This window comes from Sus scrofa, chromosome 7, assembly GCF_054392235.1.
Source record: "Sus scrofa isolate SSC_HxYL_T2T_F1_AM1 chromosome 7, Sscrofa_HxYL_maternal_Yorkshire_Landrace_v2.0, whole genome shotgun sequence".
NCBI lineage: Eukaryota > Metazoa > Chordata > Mammalia > Artiodactyla > Suidae > Sus > Sus scrofa.
In genome coordinates this window covers 25,162,746-25,187,686 of record NC_139389.1, presented here as the reverse complement: position 1 = coordinate 25,187,686, position 24,941 = coordinate 25,162,746, and the positions used below count along the sequence as shown (strand labels likewise).

Below are 24,941 nucleotides of genomic sequence, written 5' to 3'. Positions count from 1 at the left end.
TGAAATCTTATAAAATTAGGTCATGATGATACTCATACAACTATAAATATAATAAAATTGATTGAGTTAAAAAAAAGAATAAAAGATGAGCAGTTGCTGTTGTGGCTCAGCAGTAATGAACCCAAGTAATACCCATGAGGATGTGGGTTCAACCACAGCCTTGCTCAGTGGGTTTAGGATCTGCAGTTGCCATGAGCTGTGATGTAGGTCGAAGATGCGACTCTGATCTGGTGTGGCTGTGGCTGTGGCGTAGGCCAGAAGCTGCAGCTCTGATTTGACACCTTACCTAGGAAATTCTATATTCCACAGATGAAGCCCTAAAAAGCAAAAAATCAATAAAATAAATAAAATAAAATAAAATAAAATAAAATAATGGATAAATAATTTTAGCCATTTATCAACATTATATTTCCTTTTAAAAATAATACCAGAAAGTTACGGGCCTTTTCAACTTCCTAATAGGAACTTGGCTTACTTTGCATTAATTTATATAACATTTTGTGTTAAAGGTAATGATTATTTGTATATTATAATGCAAATAAGAAAATGTCAATAAAAATGTGCTTTTCATTCTCAGTATTCATTTTTTCAAAAAACAACTAGGAAAATGGATTGGGAATTTGTCCTCTCATACATGAAAGGAAATTTAAAAACTGCAGTGAAAGAATCAGTGTGGTGGTGGTACAAATAGATATAATAACTAATGAGAACAGTCACCTCAAAAACTTATTAATAAATATGAACATGTGTTTGAACTGAGTGAAAATTTTAACATCCATAAAATTTTGATGCACCATACTTCCCAATAATAAAATATTTTCCTTTCCTTGGCCTGAAAAACATGACATTAAAATTCATAATCCAATTTACCTAACTCTTGTGCTTCAGTCAAAGTTATTTAAAATTACTCAATATGATTATTAGTATACAAAGTTACATAACATTTACAATGATGAACTGTTGATTCTGGCATTATTTCCATAGGTCTCCATTCTGTCTTGCAGCCAGCAGCCTCCTTGGAAACTGAGAAGGAATATGGCCAATTTCACTACAGTGAGTGGGTTTCTCCTCATGGGATTTTCTGCCAAGCCTGAGCTAGAAGTCTTATGGGCCTCTCTGTTCTTAGTCTTATACTTAGTGGCTTTAACTGGCAACACACTCATTATCGCTGCAACTTCCATGGATGACAGTCTCTACTCCCCTATGTATTTCTTCCTCAAACAGCTTTCCTTCTTGGACATATGCTATATCTCTGTGACGGTACCAAGGTCCATTTGTAACTCTTTCAGGCATACTAGCAATATTTCCCTCTGGGAATGCATACTGCAATGTCTGGCTTTCACTCTCTGTGGTTCTGCTGAGCTGGCCATGCTCACAGTGATGTCCTACGATCGCTACGTGGCCATCTGCCTTCCCCTGCGCTATGAAATCATCATGAATGTCAACACCTGTATTCACGGAATCCTAGCTGTCTGGATCAGTGGGGTCGTCTCTGGAGTTATGCACACATCTGCTACTTTCTCCATCCACTTCTGTGGTGCCAACATCATCCACCAGTTCTTCTGTGAGGTTCCCCAGCTCCTAAAACTCGCCTGTTCTGATGAGTATGTCAGTGAGCTTGGGGTCACAGGCTTTCTGTCCTTGGTGGCATTTCTTTGCTTCCTCTCCATTGGCTTCTCCTACACACGCATATTCTCTACTGTGCTGAGGATCCCATCTGCCGAGGGGAGAGCCAAGGCCTTTGCCACTTGCTTCCCCCATCTAGCTGTGGTCACATTGTTTCTCTCTACTGGTGCCTTTGAGTTTCTGAAGCCACATTCTGACTCTCCAACTGCATTAGACTTTTTGCTTACTCTTTTTTATACTGTTCTGCCTCCCACACTTAATCCGATGATCTACAGCCTGAGAAACAAAGCCATGAAGGCAGCTCTACAAAGGGTTGTTAAAAGAAGAAAAGCTACCTCTTTTGCTGAATCACTGTAAACTTAATGAGGAAGTCTATTCCTTCCTCACTGAGGCAAATCACAATATACTGGAATAAGAGTCAATCAAGTAATTAAAGCTGTAATAGAAGTCATTATGAGCAAAGCCATAGGAATGGACTATCTTTGAGTATCAAAAACATTGACATGGAGTTAAACAAAAATTACACTAGTATGTGCAATAGATTTAAATTTTAGTCCACAATGTCAAGTATGGTGAAAACGTGAATTTCTTTCATTCGAAAGTCTCCAAATTGATTTCCCTTCCTGGTTCGTTTCTATCAAAGTAGAGGAAAATTCTTTTTTTTTTTTTTCCTGAGTTACAATCAAGTTTGAAATATTATATAGTATTGAAGCATGCAGAATAACCACCTGGTTCAATATTCTCTGGCTATTCAAGCGTCCAACTGCTGTTCTAGTCATCTTTCAGGGCTTCAATTGGTAATGCACAATGGTCACCATGGAAAAGTCTATGTCAATTGTGTTATGTGAGTTTGAAGCTTAAGTAGTACAACAATCAGTGAATCAGAGAATGAATACAAGAAGAAATAAAAACACAATTAAAATAATGTTTTAAAAAGTCACATTTGAAAAATAGCAAAAACTTGATATAAATACAATATATAGTGACCAAAAATTAAAACCTGATGGATAGTACAAGCAGCAGATAATATTCAAGAAAAGACAGAAACAGGAGTTCCCGTCGTGGCGCAGTGGTTAACGAATCCGACTAGGAACCATGAGGTTGCGGGTTTGATCCCTGCCCTTGCTCAGTGGGTCAAGGTTCTGGCGTTGCCGTGAGCTGTGGTGTAGGTCGCAGACGCTGCTCGGATCCTGCGTTGCTGTGGCTCTGGCGTAGGCTGGCAGCTACAGTTCCGATTCGACCCCTAGCCCGGGAACCTCCATATGCCGTAGGAGCGGCCCCAGAAACGGCAAAAAGACAAAAAAAAAAAAAAAAAAAAGAAAAAAGAAAATACAGAAACAATGCACTGACAGATCCAAGAATTTCCCAGAAAATGAGGAAAAAAGGAAGATACTTTTTGGTTAATGAAAAAGACTTTGGAGTCACAAATATACAGAGGAAAAAGTTCAATATTTGTCTAACAATATTTTCAGAAAGATCTAATCTCCATGTATTAAGAGAATGCATAATAGGCAACATCCAGTGCAACAACATTGAAGCCATTTCCCCAGAATTCTTTTTTTTTAATATGTTTTTTATTATAGCTATTGTATAGTGTTCTGTCAATTTTCTACTATACAGCATGATGACCCAGTTACACATATATTATATATTCTTTTTTCTCACATTATCATGCTCCATCATAAGTGACTAGACAGAGTTCCCAGTGCTACACAGCAGGATCTCATTGCTTATCCATTCTAAAGGCAATAGTCTGCATCTATTAACCCCAAGTTCCCAATCCATCCTACTTTCTACCACTCCCCCTTGGCAACCACAAGTCTATTCTCCAAGTCCATGAGTATCTTTTCTGTGGAAAGGTTCATTTGTGCCATATATTAGATTCCAGATGTAAGTGATACCATGATATTTATCTTTCTCTTTCTGATTTACTTCACTCAGTATGAGAGGCTCTAGTTTCATCCATGTTGCTGCAAATGGCATTCTTTTGTTCTTTTTTATGGCTGAATAGTATTCCATTGTGTATATATACCACATCTTCCTAATCCAGTCATCTGTCAATGGACATTTGGGTTGTTTCCATGTCTTGGCTGTTGTGAATAGTGCTGCAATGAACATCTTGGTCATGTGTCTTTTTCAAGGAAAGTTTTGTCTGGATATATGCTCAAGAGTCACTTCCCCAGAATTCTTAAAAACACAGATCTTCAGGATTGAGAAGCATAATAAAAACTGGTCAGTGTACGTAAAATGAATGCAAAAGTAGTTATAGCATCCTGAAACCATGGAATAATAAAAATGGAAATTTTTTAAATTTTAAAACAGAAAAAGTGATTTTATGTATGACTGACTGGGTCACTTTGATGTATAAAAGAAATTGCCAGAACATTGTAAATCAATCATAATAAAAATTTATAAAAATAAAACTGTTGAAGTGTAAAAAAATTAAAAATATAAATAAAATAATACCAGTATTGTATCCCAGAAGCTTTATTGTTTTACCTTTCATGTTTAGTTCTATAATCCATTGGAAACTTACCATTGTGATGGTATAAGGTGTTACTGGTCATTTTACTCACTGTTATCCAATTAACTACAATAATTACTTGGAAACAAACTTTCCCCCTACAGAATGCAGTTGGTGCATTTGGAATAAATTTAGGAATTGTATGTATGTAAGGGTCTCTTACCTGTTCAACTGATCTATGTGTTTATGCTTATTCTATCAAGCTCCATTAATTACTGTAGCTATATAGTAGTATTTTATATTGGATAGTGTAAGTTTTCTAACTCTGCTCTTCCAGATTTTGTTATCTACTCCACATCTTTTGCTTATCTATATGTTTTAAATCAGGTTTTTAATTTGAAAAAAATATCTACTAAGATGTTCACTGAAGTACCCTGAATCCATAGCTCAAACTGAACTGTCCTTTTACCCCCACTGGACTTACCAGAGGATTTTAAAACCTTTACTTATAAGTCTACTGGCTCATTGCTATTGCTCATTTCAGTATGGTACACACATTCTTCCTTTAATTAAATAATAGAAACCAGTTAAAAGCATAAGAAAAAGAAGCCAAATTGTCTTCTTCAAAAGATTGTACCTGCTAATGTACGAACAAGATACTTTTGCATTTTTTAGGTTCTTAAAAAATTCATTCAGGAATGATACATAATTTTGGAAGTACTGGGTTTTATACATTTTTCATTCAATTTATTTCTCTATATCTGATGTTACTATAAAGTGTATTTTTAAAAATTTATTGTCTAATTTTTGTGGTCAGCATATAAAAATTCAGTTTATGCTTGTATACTGATTTATACTCATTGATCTTCTATATTTACTTATAACTTCTAATAGACCTTTACAGAGATTCTTTCAAGTTTCCATTCCACATTGTTTTCTGTAAATAAAGAGTTCTATCTCTTACTTGCAAACTTAAAACTTTTATTTATTTTCCTTATTTTGAGCTGGCCAGGGACAGACTAGGTCAAATTATGGTACAGATTCTCACTAGCAGTGCAATCAGGGGCAAGCAGCTTATTTTTTCTGAAACTTTTGTAGGCAAGACATGAATGCAACACCTACTCTGAAAACAACTGAGATAATGAACGTGATATATTGCACAGGTCTTTGCAAATTATCCAAAAAACAGCAGAAACTAGTAAGAAAAATAACATAGAATACTTAAATTCTGTAATGGTGTTGATTAAATCACCTTAAATCTAACATAAAAGCTAAAAGACAAAATCATTTAAAATTATTCTAGAAGAGTGATATCACCAAGAAGACAACATAGATAATTCCCAGCTTCTATCCTCCTCACAAGGAGAATAACTAGCAACTATTCATAGATAAGGCATCACAGAAAAAATGACAGAACACAGAGGTGAGGCCAAAGCAGTCCCCTGTACCACAGAGACCAGGACAAATGGCATTAGAAAGGGAGGAGGAGGAGCTCCCTGATGCCTGCATTGCCTTTCCTCCAGGTCAGTGCAGCACCACACTGAGAGGTCTCCCTTGAGCCTATGGTTTCTCCAGTGGGGAAAAGAAAGATCAAGGTGGACATCCCACGCTCCCCAGCATTGCAGGTCACTGCGTGGGGACCCCTTCTCCAGGCTTACACCACAGGGACGGCAAGAGGGCTCTACAGAGCTTGACTGCTGGGAATGGGAATGTGATGGAGAAGAGGAAGGGGCTTCCAAAAACTAGTATTTGCATCTTGGCAGCAGAGTCCCTGCCTGTACCACCCAACAGTAGTCCCAGCTAGCAGTTTTGCTCATTTTCAGAATCAAGAAAGTGGCACAGTCCATCCAGAAAAGTGGTCAGGGCACACAACTGCCTATTAAGGGCCCTCAAGTGTAGAGCCTTTCCAGTCCTGCAGCCTGGGATATGGCCATCATCAAAAAGACTACAAACAATAAATGCTGGAGAGGGCATGGAGAAAAAGGAACCCTATTACACTGTTGGTGGGAATGTAAACTGCTGCAACCACTGTGGAAAACAGCATGGAGATTCCACAGAAAACTAGAAATAGAATTACCATTTGATCCAGAAATCCCACTCCTGGGCATCTTCCAGAGAAAACCATTACTCGAAAAGACACATGTACTCCAATGTTCATTGCAGCACCATATACAATAGCCAAGACATGGAAACAACCTAAATGCCCATCAACAGAGGAGTGGATCCAGAAGATGTGGTACATATACACAATGGAATATTACTCAGCCATTAAAAGGAACGAAATACTGGCATTTGCAGCAACATGGATGGACCTAGAAATTATCATGCGAAGCAAAGTCAGTCAGACAATGAAGTACCAACATTAAATGCTATCACTGACATGTGGAATCTATAAAAAGGATACAATGAACCTCTCTGCAGACAAATACTGACTCACAGCCTTTGAAAAACTTACCGTTTCCAAATGAGACAGACTGGGGGATGGGGGGATGCACTGCGGGTTTGGGATGGAAATGCTATAAAATTTGGTAGTAATGATTGTTGTACAACTATAAATGTAATAAAATGCATTAAGTAGTAAAAACAAATAAATAAAATTTTTTTTTTTTTTTGTCTGTTGTTGTTGTTGTTGTTGTTGTTGCTATTTCTTGGGCCGCTCCCGCGGCATATGGAGGTTCCCAGGCTAGGGGTCGAATCGGAGCTGTAGCCACCGGCCTATGCCAGAGGCACAGCAACGCATGATCCGAGCCGCGTCTGCGACCTACACCACAGCTCACGGCAACGCCGGATCGTTAACCCACTGAGCAAGGGCAGGGACCGAACGCTCAACCTCATGGTTCCTAGTCGGATTCGTCAACCACTGCGCCACGACGGGAACTCCTAAATAAAATTTTTAAAAAGGGTTCTGAGCATAGAGAATCTTGGGATTAAGAACAATAAATAAAGTGCCCATAAATAAGCATTTGGGAGGAAATCTCCACTCTTTACCACCACGTTTACAGAGTCACTTAACTCCAAGGCTGTCACAGAGCATATATGGTATATGGGAAATGACACTAAATAGAAATTAGGAAAACTAGCTTCTAAGTCCCACTCCTAGTACAGGCTTATTTTATATATTCCCGAGTTAGGTACATGTGTTATATATTATACTATCATTATTGCAAAATATTATATCAGTTATATGTCAAAGGGAATATATTTTGCATGATAATATAGAAATAGGTATATTATATAAATATAATATCCTGAAGTGCGGACTGGATGAGCTGTTCTCTAAATTGCCTTAGAACACTAATATTATTGAAACTTGATCATCTACTTCCCTCATTACCAACATTTTCAACATCACTGCCATTTCTGTCACCAGTTCAATAATGAATATCCTCACCATCAGCTTTATATAGTCAATATCATTTTTGTTGTCATCAGAATCACCCTACAGATCACCATCTTTGATTGCATTCCCATCAATATCACCAGTCCTCATCATGAGTAAGAGCAGAAACAGGCGCTATGCACATTTCCCTCCTTAATGCATCATTTTTTCAGAATCTTTTGTCTAATTGTGTGTTTGAGCTATACTGAAGGTGTCTAAAGATTCTAAGCATCACTGCTGATATTGAAAGATTAGCAACAATTGGCCTATTTTAAGGTTATATTCCTGAGTTTTTAATAGAATTAAAAACATTTCCCATATAAGTGTTATTCATGAACTTTGTTCTGTAAAAATAAATTATCTATATATCACTCAAAAAACGAATTCTTCTTTCTGATAAAGACTATCAAAAAGTGATGCAGAGAAAGGATTTACTGCATTTTAAACAGAATGTACTCCAAGTTACTCACTACTGCTCCACCTTGTCTCTATATACTAAGCACTGTATCAAAGCAGAGAATATGTATTGTGTTTCTTTATGATTCTCCCTGTAGTTCATGTTATGGTACATTGTGCATTGTAGGATCTGACGAAATAATGGATGATTAGTTCTGTCTAGGAAACCACTCTAGCTGGATAGGTTAGGTAGAACCCAAATTTAGTATGAGTAACTCAGATGAAGCAGCTGGAGGCTGTGATATAAAGCATTAGAGGGAAGACGCTATGGCTCTGGGACCCTAGAGGTACATGTGAATGGGGAGCCTGTGAGCTTTGACTGAAGGCAAGGCCATACATGTGAAGGGAAAAACTATCTGAGATGTAACAAAGAACAAACTGCTATAGAACTGAAATAAAAAGGACGCTAGGGATGGAGTAGGGCTTGGGGAAGAGGAACATCAGGAGAATATGATTTTCTGACCTATCTGAAGTGGGGAAATCTCACTAACACCTCATTAATAACACTGCCATCCAGGTGAGACAATAAATGGCCAAGCTTTTACAGTAAAATCTAGAGTATATATTAGTCAAGATTCAGCTAACAAAGCCCAAAACCAAATCCTACCAATGCCTTTATTTTTTACAATTACCCACATATTTTTAGTTTAAAATAAAAACAACATAAAGATTATTATAAACATAAAGACTAAATTGTTATCAGGAGAGGACCAAATGAATTATAGGATCCCATAATGAAATATTATGAACTCCATAAAAATGAAGTATCTCTAAAATAATGACATGAAAAAATGCCTACAGTACAAAAAGATTTGTGACCACTTTATATGTATTTTTTAATGTTAAGTATGTTATAACTAAACAAGTAGAAAAGGAGCTCTCTCAGCGGTAGAGTGTTTTTCAATTTTCAAATCCATATTTTTATAAGATTTAATTTTTTTGTCATTTTAGGGCTGAACCCATCGCATATGGAAGTTCCCAGGTTAGGAGTGGAATCGGAGCTGCAGCTGTCAGCCTGCACCACAGCCACACCATGTGGGATCTGAGCAGCATCTGCGACCTATATACCACAGCTCACAGCAATGCCAGATCCTTAACCCACTGAAAAAGGCCTGACATCAAACCCGCATCCTCTTGGATCCTACTTGGGTTCCTACTGCTGAGCTACCATAGGAACTCTAAGATTTACTTTTTGAAAATAAGATGCATGACTTTTACATGAAAGAAAAACACTGAAGGGGGAAGGGGAGACAGGCAGGGAGTGTTTCCCATTGGTTCCCAGGCCCACAGCAGAACAGAGCACCAGAAAGCTGACTCCAAGGTTCTGTGAACCTCTGTCTTAACACTGAGCCATTTGAGCTCTTGCCAGCTACTTGGTTGGGCAGGAAGGGTTAACAGGGAACTCCATCTTTAGCCCTCAAAGCCTCCCTTGATGCGCACATGTCCTCTTGTGCCCCCTGCAAAAGAAATGAGCCAGTTGAAATGACTCCCTCCTTTCTCCCCACTGGGACTACTCTAACATCTCTGCTATGGAGATTAAGGTTTGCTGGAGCCATGAAAAGAAGAGAGGGAAGAGAAGGCCCTGGGATCTGCAGATCTTTCTAGAGGTATGTGGCCTGGGCATCTGAGACTTCCCCTCTCCCCTAATCTCATTGAAACTGGAGATGAGGGTGGGCTCTGGAGAGACTGCTGGGTCTTGCCAGATTCTCAGGGTGGGGGGATTTAGCTGCTGAGCCCCCAAAAACTAGGGGGACAAGCCTGAGCAGTTCCTCCTTGGCACACTGGAAGCACCCACCAGCCTAATTTATATAACCAGCCATAGCTTCCCTTGTGAGCACCAATGTAATATCTCCAAAGTCTGCTATACATGTTTCAGCATCAGCTCAAAATCAGCATGTTCAACCACAAAACCTTTTATCTTTCCCCAACCACACTGTATACCAATAGAGTGACTTAAAAACTATGCCTTATATACCAGCTTACTACATAATAGTTATCTTTATTTTGACAACATCTTTCATTCCCCATCCCCCAATTCAGTAAAGGTTTATCAAGAGTTCCTCAAAAAAATTTTTAATATATTTTTTCCTCACTACCCCATGCCTATCTTAGCACAATGTCCCTCTATATATCCTCCTAGTTTCTAGTGTTTCCTCACCCTTATAAAAACAATCTTTCTTAAATATGTCTTAACTAGGTTTGTCAAGTGTTTATGTTATAAATATGATAAATGATAATGTCATAGGGAGCATAGGTACTGTGAGACCAGCATGAGATCAAACCTAGACTGGACTTGGGATGGGGGGAAGGTTGGGAAAGCATGAAAGCCTCCTAAAGAAGGTAGCATGTAGGCTAGGTTTTAAAGGAGAGGAAACAGTTGGTCAGGCAAGGGACAAGGAACTAGGAAGGGCATTCCAGGCAGCAGGGGTATATTTGAAAGTCAAGATGTGCAATTCAGCACAGCACTTTTAAAGATTTGAAAATGAGTGTCTGTACCTGTAGAGAAGATGCTGTCTAGAGAGATGTGGGTTTTATATTGAAGACCATGAGAAGACATCAGTGTTTGGGAGCAGACAGGAATGCTATGGGAAAAATATATGTAGATGTAGATTTAGGTATCTACATAAATATATACTTCCACTCTTAACAGTGTTATTTCTAGTTGTCAAATTAATAAAGGAACTTCAAAAGAGTCAGAAAATAATTAATAAAATGGTAATAGTAAGTCTTTGCCTATTCATAATTCCTGTAAATATAAATGGATTAAATTTTTTAATCAAAAGATATAGAACATCTAAATGGATTTTAAAAAAACTGAGATCCATCTGTATGCTCCATACAAGAGACTCACTTTAAGGAACAGACTAAAAGTGAAGGGGTGGAACAGGTATTCTATGCAAACCTTTGTGAAGACAAACTTGCTGGTCTGTCTACACAGAGAAAAGGCAGAGCCAATTCTGGATGATTCTATGAAAACATTTAAATATGAACTCTATAAAACTGTAGTTCTAAATAGCAAGTATAAAACTTATCTCTAATAAACAAGAAGAGTTGACACGATTTGTTGGGGACAGTGTCAAATAAAAATGCAGTACCCTTTACACAAAAACTATTAAAAATTTCAAAATGATGGGGAAAAAAAGCATTAAATCAAGCACGGGGCCCTGTTAACACAGATCCCTTAGTGACTGTATAGATGATATGCCCATGAAGCTTGCCTTGTAATAAAAGAACATTTTTAAGACAATGTCATTTTGACTTGAGGAAAAAAATAATTTGTAGGTAATACTTCAAAGAGACAAACATGAAACAGGAAAATCTCTGATCCTGACTTCATCAAAATGATGGCTTGCTAGACAATTGAGGAATCTGCAGATGAGATGATCAGTATTGGAGGAATACTATTACCCTCTAGAACTAGAAATCCTCAATTTAAATCCTATTTTCACAATTTGTTGAAAAAACAGGGAAATTTAATGATGACTATAGTTAATAATATGATATTGTATACCCAATTTATCATATTGTGCACCTTGAATATATGAAATTAATTTCTTCAACTGGTCCTCAATAGAGTTGAGGAAGGAAGAACAAATTTTATTTAAGTTGCCTGAGACTCGTGTTTCTTAAGATAAAATAGAAATGATTTTAGTACTTACTTCTCTGGGTGTTTGGAAGAAGTAATAGACTAATACATGAAAGAACTCAGAATAATAATTTACACAATCAGCAAGCAATAACTGTTTTTTATTTGTATTATATTTATAGCATATTCTATAACAAGAAATTATTCATGAGATGAATATATAATGAACTTCCGGAAAACCACAAAAATGAACCTCAGTAGAAAGGTGAACGAAGTACGCAGCATTCACAACTAATTAGAAAGCTTGGATAGATGTCAGAAAGCACACAGATATTCCTTGGATGAAGCAGAAAATATTCTGCCTAAAGGATATAGCAAGAAGTGAAGACACACATTGGAGAGACCAGCCTCATTCTCACAGAGAGAAATGTGAGCTTTAGGATCCCAAACTTAGAAAGTAATTTAGTGTCATTACCAACATTGAAGAGTCAGATTTGGAAGAAACAAAAGCAATACTACTCCGTAATCCTCTTCTTTTGTTTTCCATAGAACCACATTAATAAATGAGTAGAAAACTAAAGATAATCATCTTTCTATATGAATCAATGGTATGTGATTGGCCTTCATGCTTTAACTGTTATTACCCAATTCTTTCAATTTTACACATAGAGTTTTTCTGGGGAAGTCCCCAAGATGAGAAAGTGTATCCTTCAACCCTGTCACAGGAAGTGAAAAGTAATTTAACTACAAAAACAGGAGGCTAGAAAAGTAATTTAACTACAAAAACAGGAGGCTAGTAAGAATTGTACTGTCCACGGTTCTGAACCTAAGAAAGAAACATATTAGGGAAAAAAAAAAAAAAAAAACAGAGGCAGAGTGAAAATAAAAATGGAACTCCAGATAGGAGTTCCCCAAGGAAAATTCTCCTAGATGGTAGATATAGGAACAGATCTTGTTTATTCTTACAATAATCTTCTCAAACCCAGGGGATACTCTCTCTCTCAGGGTTTGCATGTCTAGAGATCTGTGGCTCTTAAAAGACAAGCAGAATTTCAGGAAAAAATGGCTGGGGAAGATGACAAGCTTATGCTGCACCCCCAATAGAAGCTATCACTTCAAATATTTTTCTACTACTTCCTTTTCAAATATATTTCTACTACTTCCTCTTCATGAGTATAAACCTGAACAGATTCCATAGCTGTGAATTTGAATACTCAACAGGTATAAGAATGAATCACGAGACAAGCTGGGAAGCTACTCATGTTCTCTATCATCTTGCTAGTATTAAAGCTAAATGCCCAGAATTTAGAGCTGGTTTTCTATCTCAGCATAGACTCATCATTGTGTTGGTGATTATGAAATCCCTATACTGCCTACATTTTTATTGCCATTTCTCTAGATAGTCTGCAAAGTAAATATGTAATCTCTAAATATTCATATGTGGTGAATAAAATAAATCATTTAGTAAAGGAAATCTTATTATAATTTTCTTTAAAAGTCAGGAAAATTTTTTCTCCAAGTGAATTTTTGATATAATATTGATTTGTGGGTCAGAGAACAAAAAAATTGTATTTAAACATATACGTCTTAAACAAGAGTAATAAATTTTAACAATATACACAATATATGCGGCTATAAAAGAAAGCTACTCTGAATTCCTTGAAGCCAGCATTTTATACTGGTGGAAAAAAATTTAAATAGTTCCTCAAATTTTTCTCTAGCCATATAGCCTAGAGACCCCTAGAAATGTTCCCTAGTTCACATTTTTTTTCTTTTTAATTCATACCAAATTTTTTTCTTCTCCTTTCAGGGATTTTCCAGTTTTTGAATGGGAGATTTTTAGAGGAAAAACAACAATTTCTGCATATCTATTCAGATGTACTTATAGATTTTATTTTTGTCAAACTATCTGTTCTTAAGTAAAAATCACTTCAGACAGTTTCTTACTAGGTCAGAGATAGTGGTGTAATGGAGTAGTTTAAAACTTACTCTCTGTTACAGCTGACTTAGGATAAGAAAAGGCAACTTGTATCAGAAAGTACAAGTTCGCAGTCACATCAGATGGCAGGATGGCAACAGGCTCTGAATCCCTGGGAGAAACAAAAATACTATGATAAATCTAATAAAAAAGAAAAGGTAGGTGAGTAACAGCTCGTAACCAACACATAACCTTTGCGTTTTATAAGCTAATGGTCCAAATACTGTAAAACCTCCGTGCTGGGACTATTTACAACAACAATGCTCTCCCTCAAAATGTTGTCGTCCAGGAGGGAAGATCCTCAGCCAGAGGACTCTAATTTCCAGCAGAGATAGCATTCCATATACTCTTTTGTCTTTGCTTTTAAGTGATGCCCAATCAAACATCAGTCACTGAATTTCTTCTCCTCAGAGTGACAGACATCCAAGAACTGCAGCCTTTGCTCTTCGTGCTTTTCCTCGCAATTTACTTGGTCATCGTGGCTGGGAATGGAGCCATCCTGATGGTTGTCATCTCTGAGCCAAGACTCCATTCTCCTATGTATTTCCTCCTGGGAAACCTGTCCTGTCTAGATATCTGCTTCTCCACAGTGACACTGCCAAAGATGCTGAAGAACTTCCTCTCCTCACACAAAGCAATTTCTTTCTGGGGATGCATAAGCGCTTCACTTCTTCCACTTCCTGGGCAGCACAGAGGGCCTGTTGTTGGCCGTGATGGCTTTTGACCGCTTTGTGGCTATCTGCAAACCACTTCGTTACACTCTTATCATGAATCCTCAGGCCTGTACTCAAATGGCTGTCACTGTCTGGATCACTGGTTTTCTCTATGCCCTTCTGCACTCCGTAATGACCTCTCACTTACACTTCTGTGGTTCCAACTACATCCATCACTTCCTCTGTGATATTAAGCCTTTGCTCAAGCTGGCCTGTGGGAACATTGAGCTTAACCAGTGGCTGCTCAACACTGTTACAGGGACTATTGCCATGGGCCCATTCTTTTTAACACTTCTCTCCTATGGCTACATTATCACCCATCTTTCCTTCAAGACCCATTCTTGCAGCATGCTTCATAAAGCACTGTCCACTTGTGCCTCCCACTTCATGGTAGTTGTTCTTTTCTTTGCTCCCGTTGTTTTCACGTATATTCGTCCTACCTCAGGTAGCTCCATGGACCAGGACAGGATCATTGCCATTATGTACAGTGTGGTCACTCCTGTATTAAATCCACTCATCTATACTTTGAGGAACAAGCAAGTAAAGGCAGCTTTGAAGAGGGTGATCAGAAGGAGGCTCTGAATTGAAGGAATCTAGAGATCTATTCTGAGTATAAATAGACAGGCAATGAGTAAGTTGAGATGTGAAAATAACCTGCTTCTCAATTATTTACCATATACATAACAGAGGAAACTGTATAAATAAAAAATAAATGGGAAAGTCTAGTTGACTTGTATAAAACAATGTGTTCTTAGGTAGGAAAAAGGAAACTTGAGCACATGGAACACTACCCGTCAAACTCCAATGCTAAATTTAGTTTTGACCTATGATGTGACAAAATTGACTTGTTATATATTCTAATGTGCTTGCCTCTGAATTTATATATACAAATATGCTTATTTTATCCATGAAGTGTATAGATGGATAGTTTTTAGGTCTGATTATCTGTAGGATCCCTCCAAGTTAGCAATTTCAGTATGATAAATAAAATCAGCAAGCTTTTATGTTTTTAAGGATTTTCATTTAAGACCATAATCACTCAATTAGAGAAATAAATGTTAACTTACGTGCTTTAAGGAGAATTTTTTAAGACATACTTCATGATTTCTTGTTATCTAAGCAGGCAGGTACCAAAAAAAGTAATTAAAGAAAATGACGGAGTTCCCGTCGTGGCGCAGTGGTTAACGAATCCGACTAGGAACCATGAGGTTGCGGGTTCAGTCCCTGTGCTTGCTCAGTGGGTTAACGATCCGGCGTTGCCGTGAGCTGTGGTGTAGGTTGCAGACGCGGCTCGGATCCCGTGTTGCTGTGGCTCTGGCGTAGGCCGGTGTCTACAGCTCCGATTCAACCCCTAGCCTGGGAACCTCCATATGCCGCGGGAGCGGCCCAAGAAATAGCAACAACAACAACAACAATGACAACAACAAAAGACAAAAAAAAAAAAAAAAAAAAAAAAAAAAAAAAAAGAAAATGACATTGTAATCATAAATTAACAGAAATAAAATAACCAGTGATTCATCTAAAAAGTTCTGGAACCATTATTTTCACAGATTTTTTACAAGTCAAACAGCCAAAACTGTCAAGGATTATGGTGAAATATTACTAAAAGTGGAGGCAGCTTTTTAAAAAATCCAAGAATATCTTTTATCCTATTTGTGGTTTATTTTTATTCTCAGCTTCACGTCATGGAGAGCATTGGCTTACAAAATTTTTTCTACTTTTTTGTTTTGTTTTCCTATGCTACCCTTATTTCAACAAACTAAATTATTACTGTCATTTTTCAGTAACGTAGAAAGAAATAAAACTAGGTAAATGACTCGCTAAAGGTTATTGTTCACAGAGGAAGAAAAAAGAACCAAGATGTTTGGAGTCTTGAATTCTAATTTATGCTTATCCCCATGTGACAGTAATTGTATACAAAGACCCTGGTAAAGCAGTTAAGAAACAATGACATGAAACAAGAAAGTAAATAAAGAAAAAAATCTCACAGATAATGTCAAAAAAAGATAACTATACCTTGTCTAATAACTAAATAAAAGAGTATTTTTTAAAACTACAAAAAAAAGATACGTCGGTACAATAGATGTCCTTTCTGTGTTCCATATTATAGTAGACAACCGTGTATGCCTTTCTTGAATTCCAGATCAATTATGAGAGTTAAAGATCTGCATAAACTGACTTGGGATTTCCCAAGGCTGCTAAGGGAAGAGACAGATTAAGATCAAAATTGCATGTATCATGCACCTGCATATTCATTGCAGCACTATTCACAATAGCCAGGACATGGAAACAACCCAAATGCCCATCAACAGATGATTGGATTCGGAAGATGTGGTATCTATACACAATGGAATACTACTCAGCCATAAAAAAGAATGACATAATGCCATTTGCAGCAACATGGATGGAACTAGAGAATCTCATACTGACTGAAATGAGCCAGAAAGACAAAGACAAATACCATATGATATCACTTATAACTGGAATCTAACATCCAGCACAAATGAACATCTCCTCAGAAAAGAAAATCATGGACTTGGAGAAAAGACTTGTGGCTGCCTGATGGGAGGGGGAGGGAGTGGGAGGGATCGGGAGCTTGGGCTTATCAGACACAACTTCAAATAGATTTACAAGGAGATCCTGCTGAATAGCATTGAGAACTTTGTCTAGATACTCATGTTGCAACAGAACAAAGGGTGGGGGAAAAAATGTAATTGTAATGTATACATGTAAGGATAACTTGATCCCCTTGCTGTACAGTGGGAAAATAAAAAATAAAAAAATAAAAAAAGAAACTAAAAAAAAATGCATGTATCAGCTAGCACATTCTAGCAAGAATAACCATGGATCTTAATTTTGAGAGTGCTTAGGAAAGAGACTGAACATAAAATTGGATTTTATGTTAGAATCTCTTCCTTCGGGGACACTGGATTCTTAGGCAAGGACCCAAGGAATGTGGCCCTGAGAAGCTTAAACAAGGCAGTGTTCCATGATATCAGTGTGGAAAATGCCTGAGTTGTTGTGGCAGATGGTACGAGAAGGATAAGAGAGATTCAGGAAAGTGGAGTGGACATATCATGTAAGGTGAGAAAATACACTAGAATCTTATGTTCCACGAGAGACCATAGAGGAGATATAGCACTCACCAAGATCAGCAGGAATGTTCTGGTAGAGGAGTATCAGAATTACCAAGAAGTTCAGTGGTGACTCTCCCCTGTAGAATGGGGATAATGGTTGGAGAGAAAATTACAGAGCTGGACCATTAACACTGATGGAGAAAAGGGGCATCTTAAACAATAGAGGACAGATGGTAGAACTGAACCACCAGAATCAAGACACTTAAAATTTTCATAAAATTTTCAAGGCAGCCAAGAAGCCTTGACTTACAGAGTTGTGGACACGGTTAAGAGAGTATGGTATCTCTGGGGGCAAATTTAGGGAGCAGTCAACAGGGATACTGCTTAAACTCTACAGTTAAAAGGCAAGAGTGGAGAAGCAGGACAGTGATGTTCTTCCCCAGTAAAAAGTCAGGATTACCTACTCTGTTTCTTAACCTTCTTGCCTGAAAACGTAATCATGGCCCTGGAGAAGTGGCCTGCAACACCATGGCAAACATTAACTGAAAAGATACCCCTATTTCTCCCCAAAAGGAACTATCTCCATTTCTGCTGGATTTAACTGTATACTGAGAAAATGAAAATACCAAAATATTTCAAGGACTATTAGACACTTGGTCTGAGTTGGCATCAACATGTTAGAGTGGGCATAGGGAGATCAGGTAATAAATGGAATCAGGTTAAGTCCCAACTTACAGTGTATCTCCTGGTACTGCAGACACCTTCAATGGTCATCCCCCAGCAATTAGGCATAAAATTGGGATTGAACTACCTAGAAGCTCCTTCAGCGTGTCCTTGGTCAGTAGGAAATGAGCTAGCATATTCAAGAAGACCAAGTGGACACCATTGAATGTGTCCATCTGGCTGGGATATTAAACTAAAACCAGTAACATATTCTGAGAGGAATAGCCAAGATGAATGTCCCCTTTAAATATCTAATGACAAAGATCACTCGAGGACATCAGATGGATCTTGGACGATGACTAATCTAACTACTATTTATCTCATAGTATTTATTCATGTTGTATTTTTTCTGAAATTTTCTAATATCTACTATGCTTTTATCTTTGTTTCTGTGCAATTCTGTTGTAGCCTGAGTAATCAAAACATCCTGCCAATGTTATTTATCTCTTGCTCGACTCTGCCACGGAATTCTAAACCACAAAATTTACAAGAGTATAATAACGGATGGATGAAAATGATGATAAATTTCACTTATTTTATGATAACTCTCAGGACACTAGAAATATAAGGAACACAACTAAATTTAATAAATGATAGCTATGAAGCTTACTAAAATGTTGTCTATCAGAACTACAGCCAATGTCACGTGCTATGAAGAACTTTAGAAACATCCCTTCAAGATGTGAAAGAAAAATAAAGGTTTTCCACTATCACATCTCTGCTACTATAACTGAAGGTCTCAACCAATATAATTAAACAAGAAACTAAATAGTAAATAAAAGAAGAGGAAAGGAAGAGGCAAAAATCCTATTCAATGAAGAGTACATTATTATTGATATTTTTAAAATCCTGTAGATTTACCCAAATGAGTTGAAAACTTCTGTTTATACAAAAACCTGTACATGGATGTTTATACCTGCCCAAACTTGGAAGGAAACAAGTTATCTTTTAATAGGTGAATGGGTAAACCAGCACATCATACAATGGACAGTTTACAAAAATATACCTGTATCAAGCTACAAAAAGACACAAAGCCATCTTAAGGGCATATCCTTAAGTGAACAAAGCGAATCTTGAAAAGGCTACATACTATATGACTCCAAGAATATGGCATTCTGGAAAAGGAAAAACTGAAGCCAGTAAAAAGATCAGCGGTTACCAGAGGTTTGAGGAGAGGGAGAGATAAAGAGGCCATGCACAGGGGATTTTTAGAGCAGTAAAATATTCTGTACAGTACAGTAATAGTGGATACATGACTATATACATTTGTCAAAATGCATAGACGGCACAAGGCAAAGAAGGAAACAATTCTAATCTTAAGTAATGCTGCCTGATACAAGACAGACATATACAAACCAATTATTCATCTACAGCAGTAAGAATTATTTAGAAAGTTTAATCAGATATAAGCTACAATGAAAATAGAAACAAATTTCACTTTTGAAAATGAACAAAATTTGCAAAAAAATTTTTTTTTCTTTCTTTCTTTCTCTCTCCCTCTCTCTCTTTCCTTCTTTCTTTCTTTTAGGGCTGTACTGCAGCCTATGGAGGTTCCCAGGCTAGGGGTCTAATTGGAGCTGTAACTGCCGGCTTCCACCATAGCCATAGCAACAGGGGATCACAGCCGCATCCAAAACCTGTAACACAGCTCAAAGCAATGCCGGATCCCTAACCCACTGAGCAAGGCAGGGATTGAACCTGAATCCTCATGGATGCTACTCAGATTCGTTTCCGCTGAGCCATGACGGGAACTCCAAAATTTGCAAAAATTTAAAAATTCTATCCATAGATTTTAATTAAATCTGAATAAAAATAAAAATACAACACATGTATAGATGAGATAATTAAACATTATAAACTTGTAATTTGCACATGCACAAAAATGAATTCAACATACTTTAAAGAAATTTCAGGGGAATTTTGTGAGGAATTAAACAACCTGATTCTAAAATTTATACTGAAGAATAAATGTTCATAAATAGATAATTTTGCAGAAGAATTTTAATGATTGGACTTGGTCTAAATAACAGAACAACTGGAAGTTCCCATGTGGTGTAGTGAGTTAAGGAACTGTCGCTGTCGCAGTCGTGGCACAGGTTACAACTGCAGCGTGGGTTCTATCCCTGGCCTAGGAATTTCCACATGCCAAGGGTGCAGCCAAAAAATAAGCAAAAAATAAAAAACAGTACAACTAGATGAAGCCACATTAATTAAAAAGCTCTCAGTTACTAGCATAAGAAGAGGTAAACAAATTCTAATAACCTAACTGTCGTGTTGTGAGAAGCCAAATCATAAGGAGAGATTACATTCAGATGCTGCAGTTGCCCTGTTGAGTTTTCAGCCAAGAGCCAACATCAATTGCCCAAAGCTTGACAGCTCATCAATGTGATGATGATTAATTGCTCAGCAATGTGAGCAAATCATTTCGGACTCCCATCTAAATTGAATTTTCAGGTGTCTATAACAACTGTTGAAATCTGTCTGAAACTGAATAAGAGAGCTCAAGCAGAAACTGCTCATCCACACATACTAGAGAAAAATAATAATTTTTTAAGTCACTCTGTTATGCAATGATGGACAACCAGAAGATGCTCACTAAGTGTTCCATCCTGGACGTACCGTGTAAGAGTTCAAAATTCCTGCTGAGATTATTTGATCACTAAAGTTCTTATATTACTTAAATTCTTAGGAGAGAAAAAAATTCCTGTCTATGTGTCACCAGAGGAAAAAATATGTTAGAGATTAATTAAATTCATTTTCACAGGTAATTAACAGGATCTGCTATGGATAAGGCAGAGCGCCAGACAGCATTTGTAACACAGAGATGAACTGTTTCATGGAAACAGAGTAAGTCACTGTTTCATGGAAATAACATTCTAATAAAAATTAATAAAAGAGTTGAGAAAAGGATAAATAACAATAGATTACTGACAATTACTTTGAATTGGCAGTGATACACAGAGGGAACATGATTTCCCTGAATAGGTATTTACATTGCAATGAAAAAACTGAAAAATAGATTTAACCCTTAATGTTGGGTTTTCCCAACAAATATGAGCCACAAATTGCAATGTGTTTCAATAATTTAATCCAATGAACACAAATAAACAGAAGTTCCAGATAACTAGGTGTGATCATTAAATCAAATCAACAGAAAAATACTCCACAGGAAAATTCTATATAATTGCAAGTTTGGGTCCCAGGGTATTTTTCAAGGAGCCTCAAATACCCACAGCATTTGAGGATCTCTCCACTCATGACACGGGAGCTATATAGATGAGCATCATGAGAATGGAAATCCTTATTTTTCCTCTCCACAGAAAATGTTTCACTGAAAGTGGATGAATTACCTTTGGCTAAGTAGTAAATGATTAATTTTCCCCAAGTTTAGAAAGGAAGTTCCTGGATTTGCTCTGGTGAGTTTCTGTGGTGTCTAAAATGGATGATTATACTGAATAACAGAAAGTCAGTGAATAACAGGGTTTGAGTGGGTGGGATAAAACCAGTCATTGCCATTTATTTCATAAATGCCAAAATTAAAAAGCATTTTAATGTGGATTTTTTAAATGAAAATTGCAAATTCAGCAGAGAGATTTAAATTGTTTGTTTCATAAACATTTTGTGCAGTGTAATTCCCACTTTCTCAGCAATTCCTTCCTTTTTGCAACTAGCAAAGAAATCTGGGATAAATGAACCACGGAATGATACCACTTGATATCCTTCTATTCCTGTTATTTATTGACCCTAACAGTGACTTAGAAGAGATGTGAGATCCTACCTGTATCAGAGATAGAGTATTCCAACAGTACAGAAAAATGAAAAAACTGAGTAACAAAATATTGCAGTGGCAGCAAAACAACCATATTTTCCATTTTCACAAAACAAGGGCCAGTACAGACCCCAGAGAGAAAGACTGTAAGGCCACAAAGATTGTGAGAATATGCTTCTTGTCACAACCAGTCATCCAGGTTTCAAGTCTCTTCTATTACTTAGGGAGAAATTCTGATGTCAATGAAATATAAGAAAAATTCAGTAACAATTAAGCCATGTTCCATATTTTGAGAGAAATACAAAAAATATTCCATGACCAGAAATATATGATACAAATTATTAAGTTATTCATATACACTTTTTGTTATGTATTAAAAGCACTAATATCCACTTTGAAATAAGACAAAGACATGAGCATCTGAATGCCTCATTTGTTAAAAGAGAGTTAAGTTGCAGAGAAAAAGTACTCAGTTGAGATCAAAGAAGTAAAAGTAATTAAAATTCTGGATCAACACTCAAATTAGAAAGTTACAAGGAATTCCCGTCGTGGTGCAGTGGTTAACGAATCCGACTAGGAACCATGAGGTTGCGGGTTCGGTCCCTGCCCTTGCTCAGTGGGTTAATGATCCGGCGTTGCATGAGCTGTGGTGTAGGTTGCAGACGCGGCTCGGATCCCGCATTGCTGTGGCTCTGGCGTAGGCCGGTGGCTACAGCTCCGATTAGACCCCTAGCCTGGGAACCTCCATATGCCGCGGAAGCGGCCCAAGAGATAGCAACAACAACAACAACAAAAGACAAAAGACAAAAAAAAAAAAAAAAAAAAGAAAAAAAAAAAGTTACAAGAGCTTTGTAATTTCACTAAAGAAAAGTGACTCTTTTCTATCACTATTTCTGAATCACTGATAATTTTATCTTATTGTTACTATAATTTTTTAATTAAGAATAAAGGATTAAATAATTTTTAGGTGTTTATCAACCTTTCATTTCCTTTCAAAAATTATACCAGGAAGTCGCTGGCCTTTCGCCATATCCTACAAGGAATTTCAAAATTTTCAAATTAATTTATTTAATATTTTATGTCAAAAGTAATGATCATCTCTATATATCATAATGCAAATAAGATAATGTCAATAAAAATGTGCTTTTTATTTTTGGAATTATTTATTTTTTTCAAGGAATTCTTAGAAAAAAGCATTGGGAATTTTTTCTCTCATATATGAAACATACTTATAAAATTGCACTGAAACAGTGGGTGTTTTGATGCTAGAAATAGATATAATAACTATATCTAGTCACTTATGTGAGAAAAAGAATATATACATGTATGTGTGACTGGGTCACCTTGCTGTACAGTAGAAAACTTACAGAACACTGTAAACCAGCTATGATGGAAAAACAAAATTCATTAAAAAAAAACTAATGAGAAAAAAAGTCACCTCAAAAATTTATAAATATGAGTTTGTGTGTTTGAACTGAGTGAAATTTTAATGTACATAAAATTTTGATGCACTGTATTTCCTAAAAATAAAATAATATATTTTTGTTCCTTTGCCTGAAATGCATGACATTAAAATTCACAATCTACTTTACCTAATTCCTATGCTTAAATCAGAGTACTTAAAATTGTTCAATATAATTATTAGTATACAAAGCTATATAGCATTTACAGTGATGTACTAGCAATCCTGCCTTCCTGCCTTAACATCCCTGAGTAAGTGGATTATATTGATAATTAAAAAAAAACTTTATTTCTATTGGTTTCAATTTTGTCTTGCAGTCAGCATCCTTCTTGGAAACTGAGAAGGAATATGGCCAATTTCACTACAGTGAGTGGGTTTCTCCTCATGGGATTTTCTGCCAAGCCTGAGCTAGAAGTCTTATGGGCCTCTCTGTTCTTAGTCTTATACTTAGTGGCTTTAACTGGCAACACACTCATTATCGCTGCAACTTCCATGGATGACAGTCTCTACTCCCCTATGTATTTCTTCCTCAAACATCTTTCCTTCTTAGATATATGCTATATCTCTGTGACGGTACCAAGGTCCATTTGTAACTCTTTCAGTCATACTAGCAGTATTTCCCTCTGGGAATGCATACTGCAATGTCTGGCTTTCACTCTCTGTGGTTCTGCTGAGCTGGCCATGCTCACAGTGATGTCCTACGATCGCTACGTGGCCATCTGCCTTCCCCTGCGCTATGAAATCATCATGAATGTCAACACCTGCATTCACGGAATCCTAGCCGTCTGGATCAGTGGGGTCATCTCTGGAGTTATGCATACATCTGCTACTTTCTCCATCCACTTCTGTGGTGCCAACATCATCCACCAGTTCTTCTGTGAGGTTCCCCAGCTCCTAAAACTCGCCTGTTCTAATGAGTATGTCCGTGAGCTTGGGGTCACGGCCTTTCTGTCCTTGGTGGCATTTCTTTGCTTCCTCTCCATTGGCTTCTCCTACACACACATATTCTCTACTGTGCTGAGGATCCCATCTGCCGAGGGGAGAGCCAAGGTCTTTGCCACTTGCCTCCCCCATCTAGCTGTGGTCACACTGTTTCTCTCTACTGGTGCCTTTGAGTTTCTGAAGCCACATTCTGACTCTCCAACTGCATTAGACTTTTTGCTTACTCTTTTTTATACTGTTCTGCCTCCCACACTTAATCCGATGATCTACAGCCTGAGAAACAAAGCCATGAAGGCAGCTCTACAAAGGGTTGTTAAAAGAAGAAAAGCCTACCTCTTTTGCTGAGTCACGTCTATCCCTTCCTCATTAAGAGACAAATCACAATCTACTGGAAAAACATAACAGAGTCAATCAAGAAATTAAAGCTCTGGAGTTCACGTCGTGGCGCAGTGGTTAACGAATCCGACTAGGATCCATGAGGTTGCGGGTTCGATCCCTGCCTTTGCTCAGTGGGTTAAGGATCCGGCGTTGCCGTGAGCTGTGGTGTAGGTTGCAGATGCGGCTCGGATCCCGCGTTGCTGTGGCTCTGGCATAGGCTGGCAGCTACAGCTCCGATTAGACCCCTAGCCTGGGAAACTCCATATGCCGTGGGAGCAGCCCAAGAAATAGCAAAAAGACAAAAAAAAAAAAAAAAAAAAAAGAAATTAAAGCTCTAATAGAAGTCATTATGAAGAAAGCCATAGGAATGGACTATCTTTGAGTCACA

General features: G+C 37.3%; 2 protein-coding genes, 1 long non-coding RNA gene and 1 pseudogene across 3 annotated transcripts in view; 3 read left to right on the top strand and 1 right to left on the bottom strand.

Moving 5' to 3' along the window:
- The window catches only part of LOC146401405 (uncharacterized), a 117,129-nt gene that overhangs the window by 39,454 nt on the left and 52,734 nt on the right, over nt 1-24,941 (bottom strand). The gene's annotated exons all lie outside the window — the stretch shown is intronic.
- Nucleotides 1,036-5,199, top strand: LOC146401407 (olfactory receptor 14J1-like). The gene is made up of 2 exons (XM_084970296.1): nt 1,036-1,938; nt 5,164-5,199. Exons 1-2 carry the CDS (start codon nt 1,036-1,038, stop codon nt 5,197-5,199), a joined length of 939 nt encoding a protein of 312 aa, XP_084826422.1.
- Nucleotides 13,839-14,784, top strand: LOC146401406 (olfactory receptor 12D1-like; annotated as a pseudogene).
- LOC100156512 (olfactory receptor 14J1-like) lies at nt 23,582-24,520 on the top strand. The gene has a single exon (XM_001928220.3). The coding sequence runs from the start codon at nt 23,582-23,584 to the stop codon at nt 24,518-24,520; it is 939 nt and encodes a 312-aa protein (XP_001928255.3).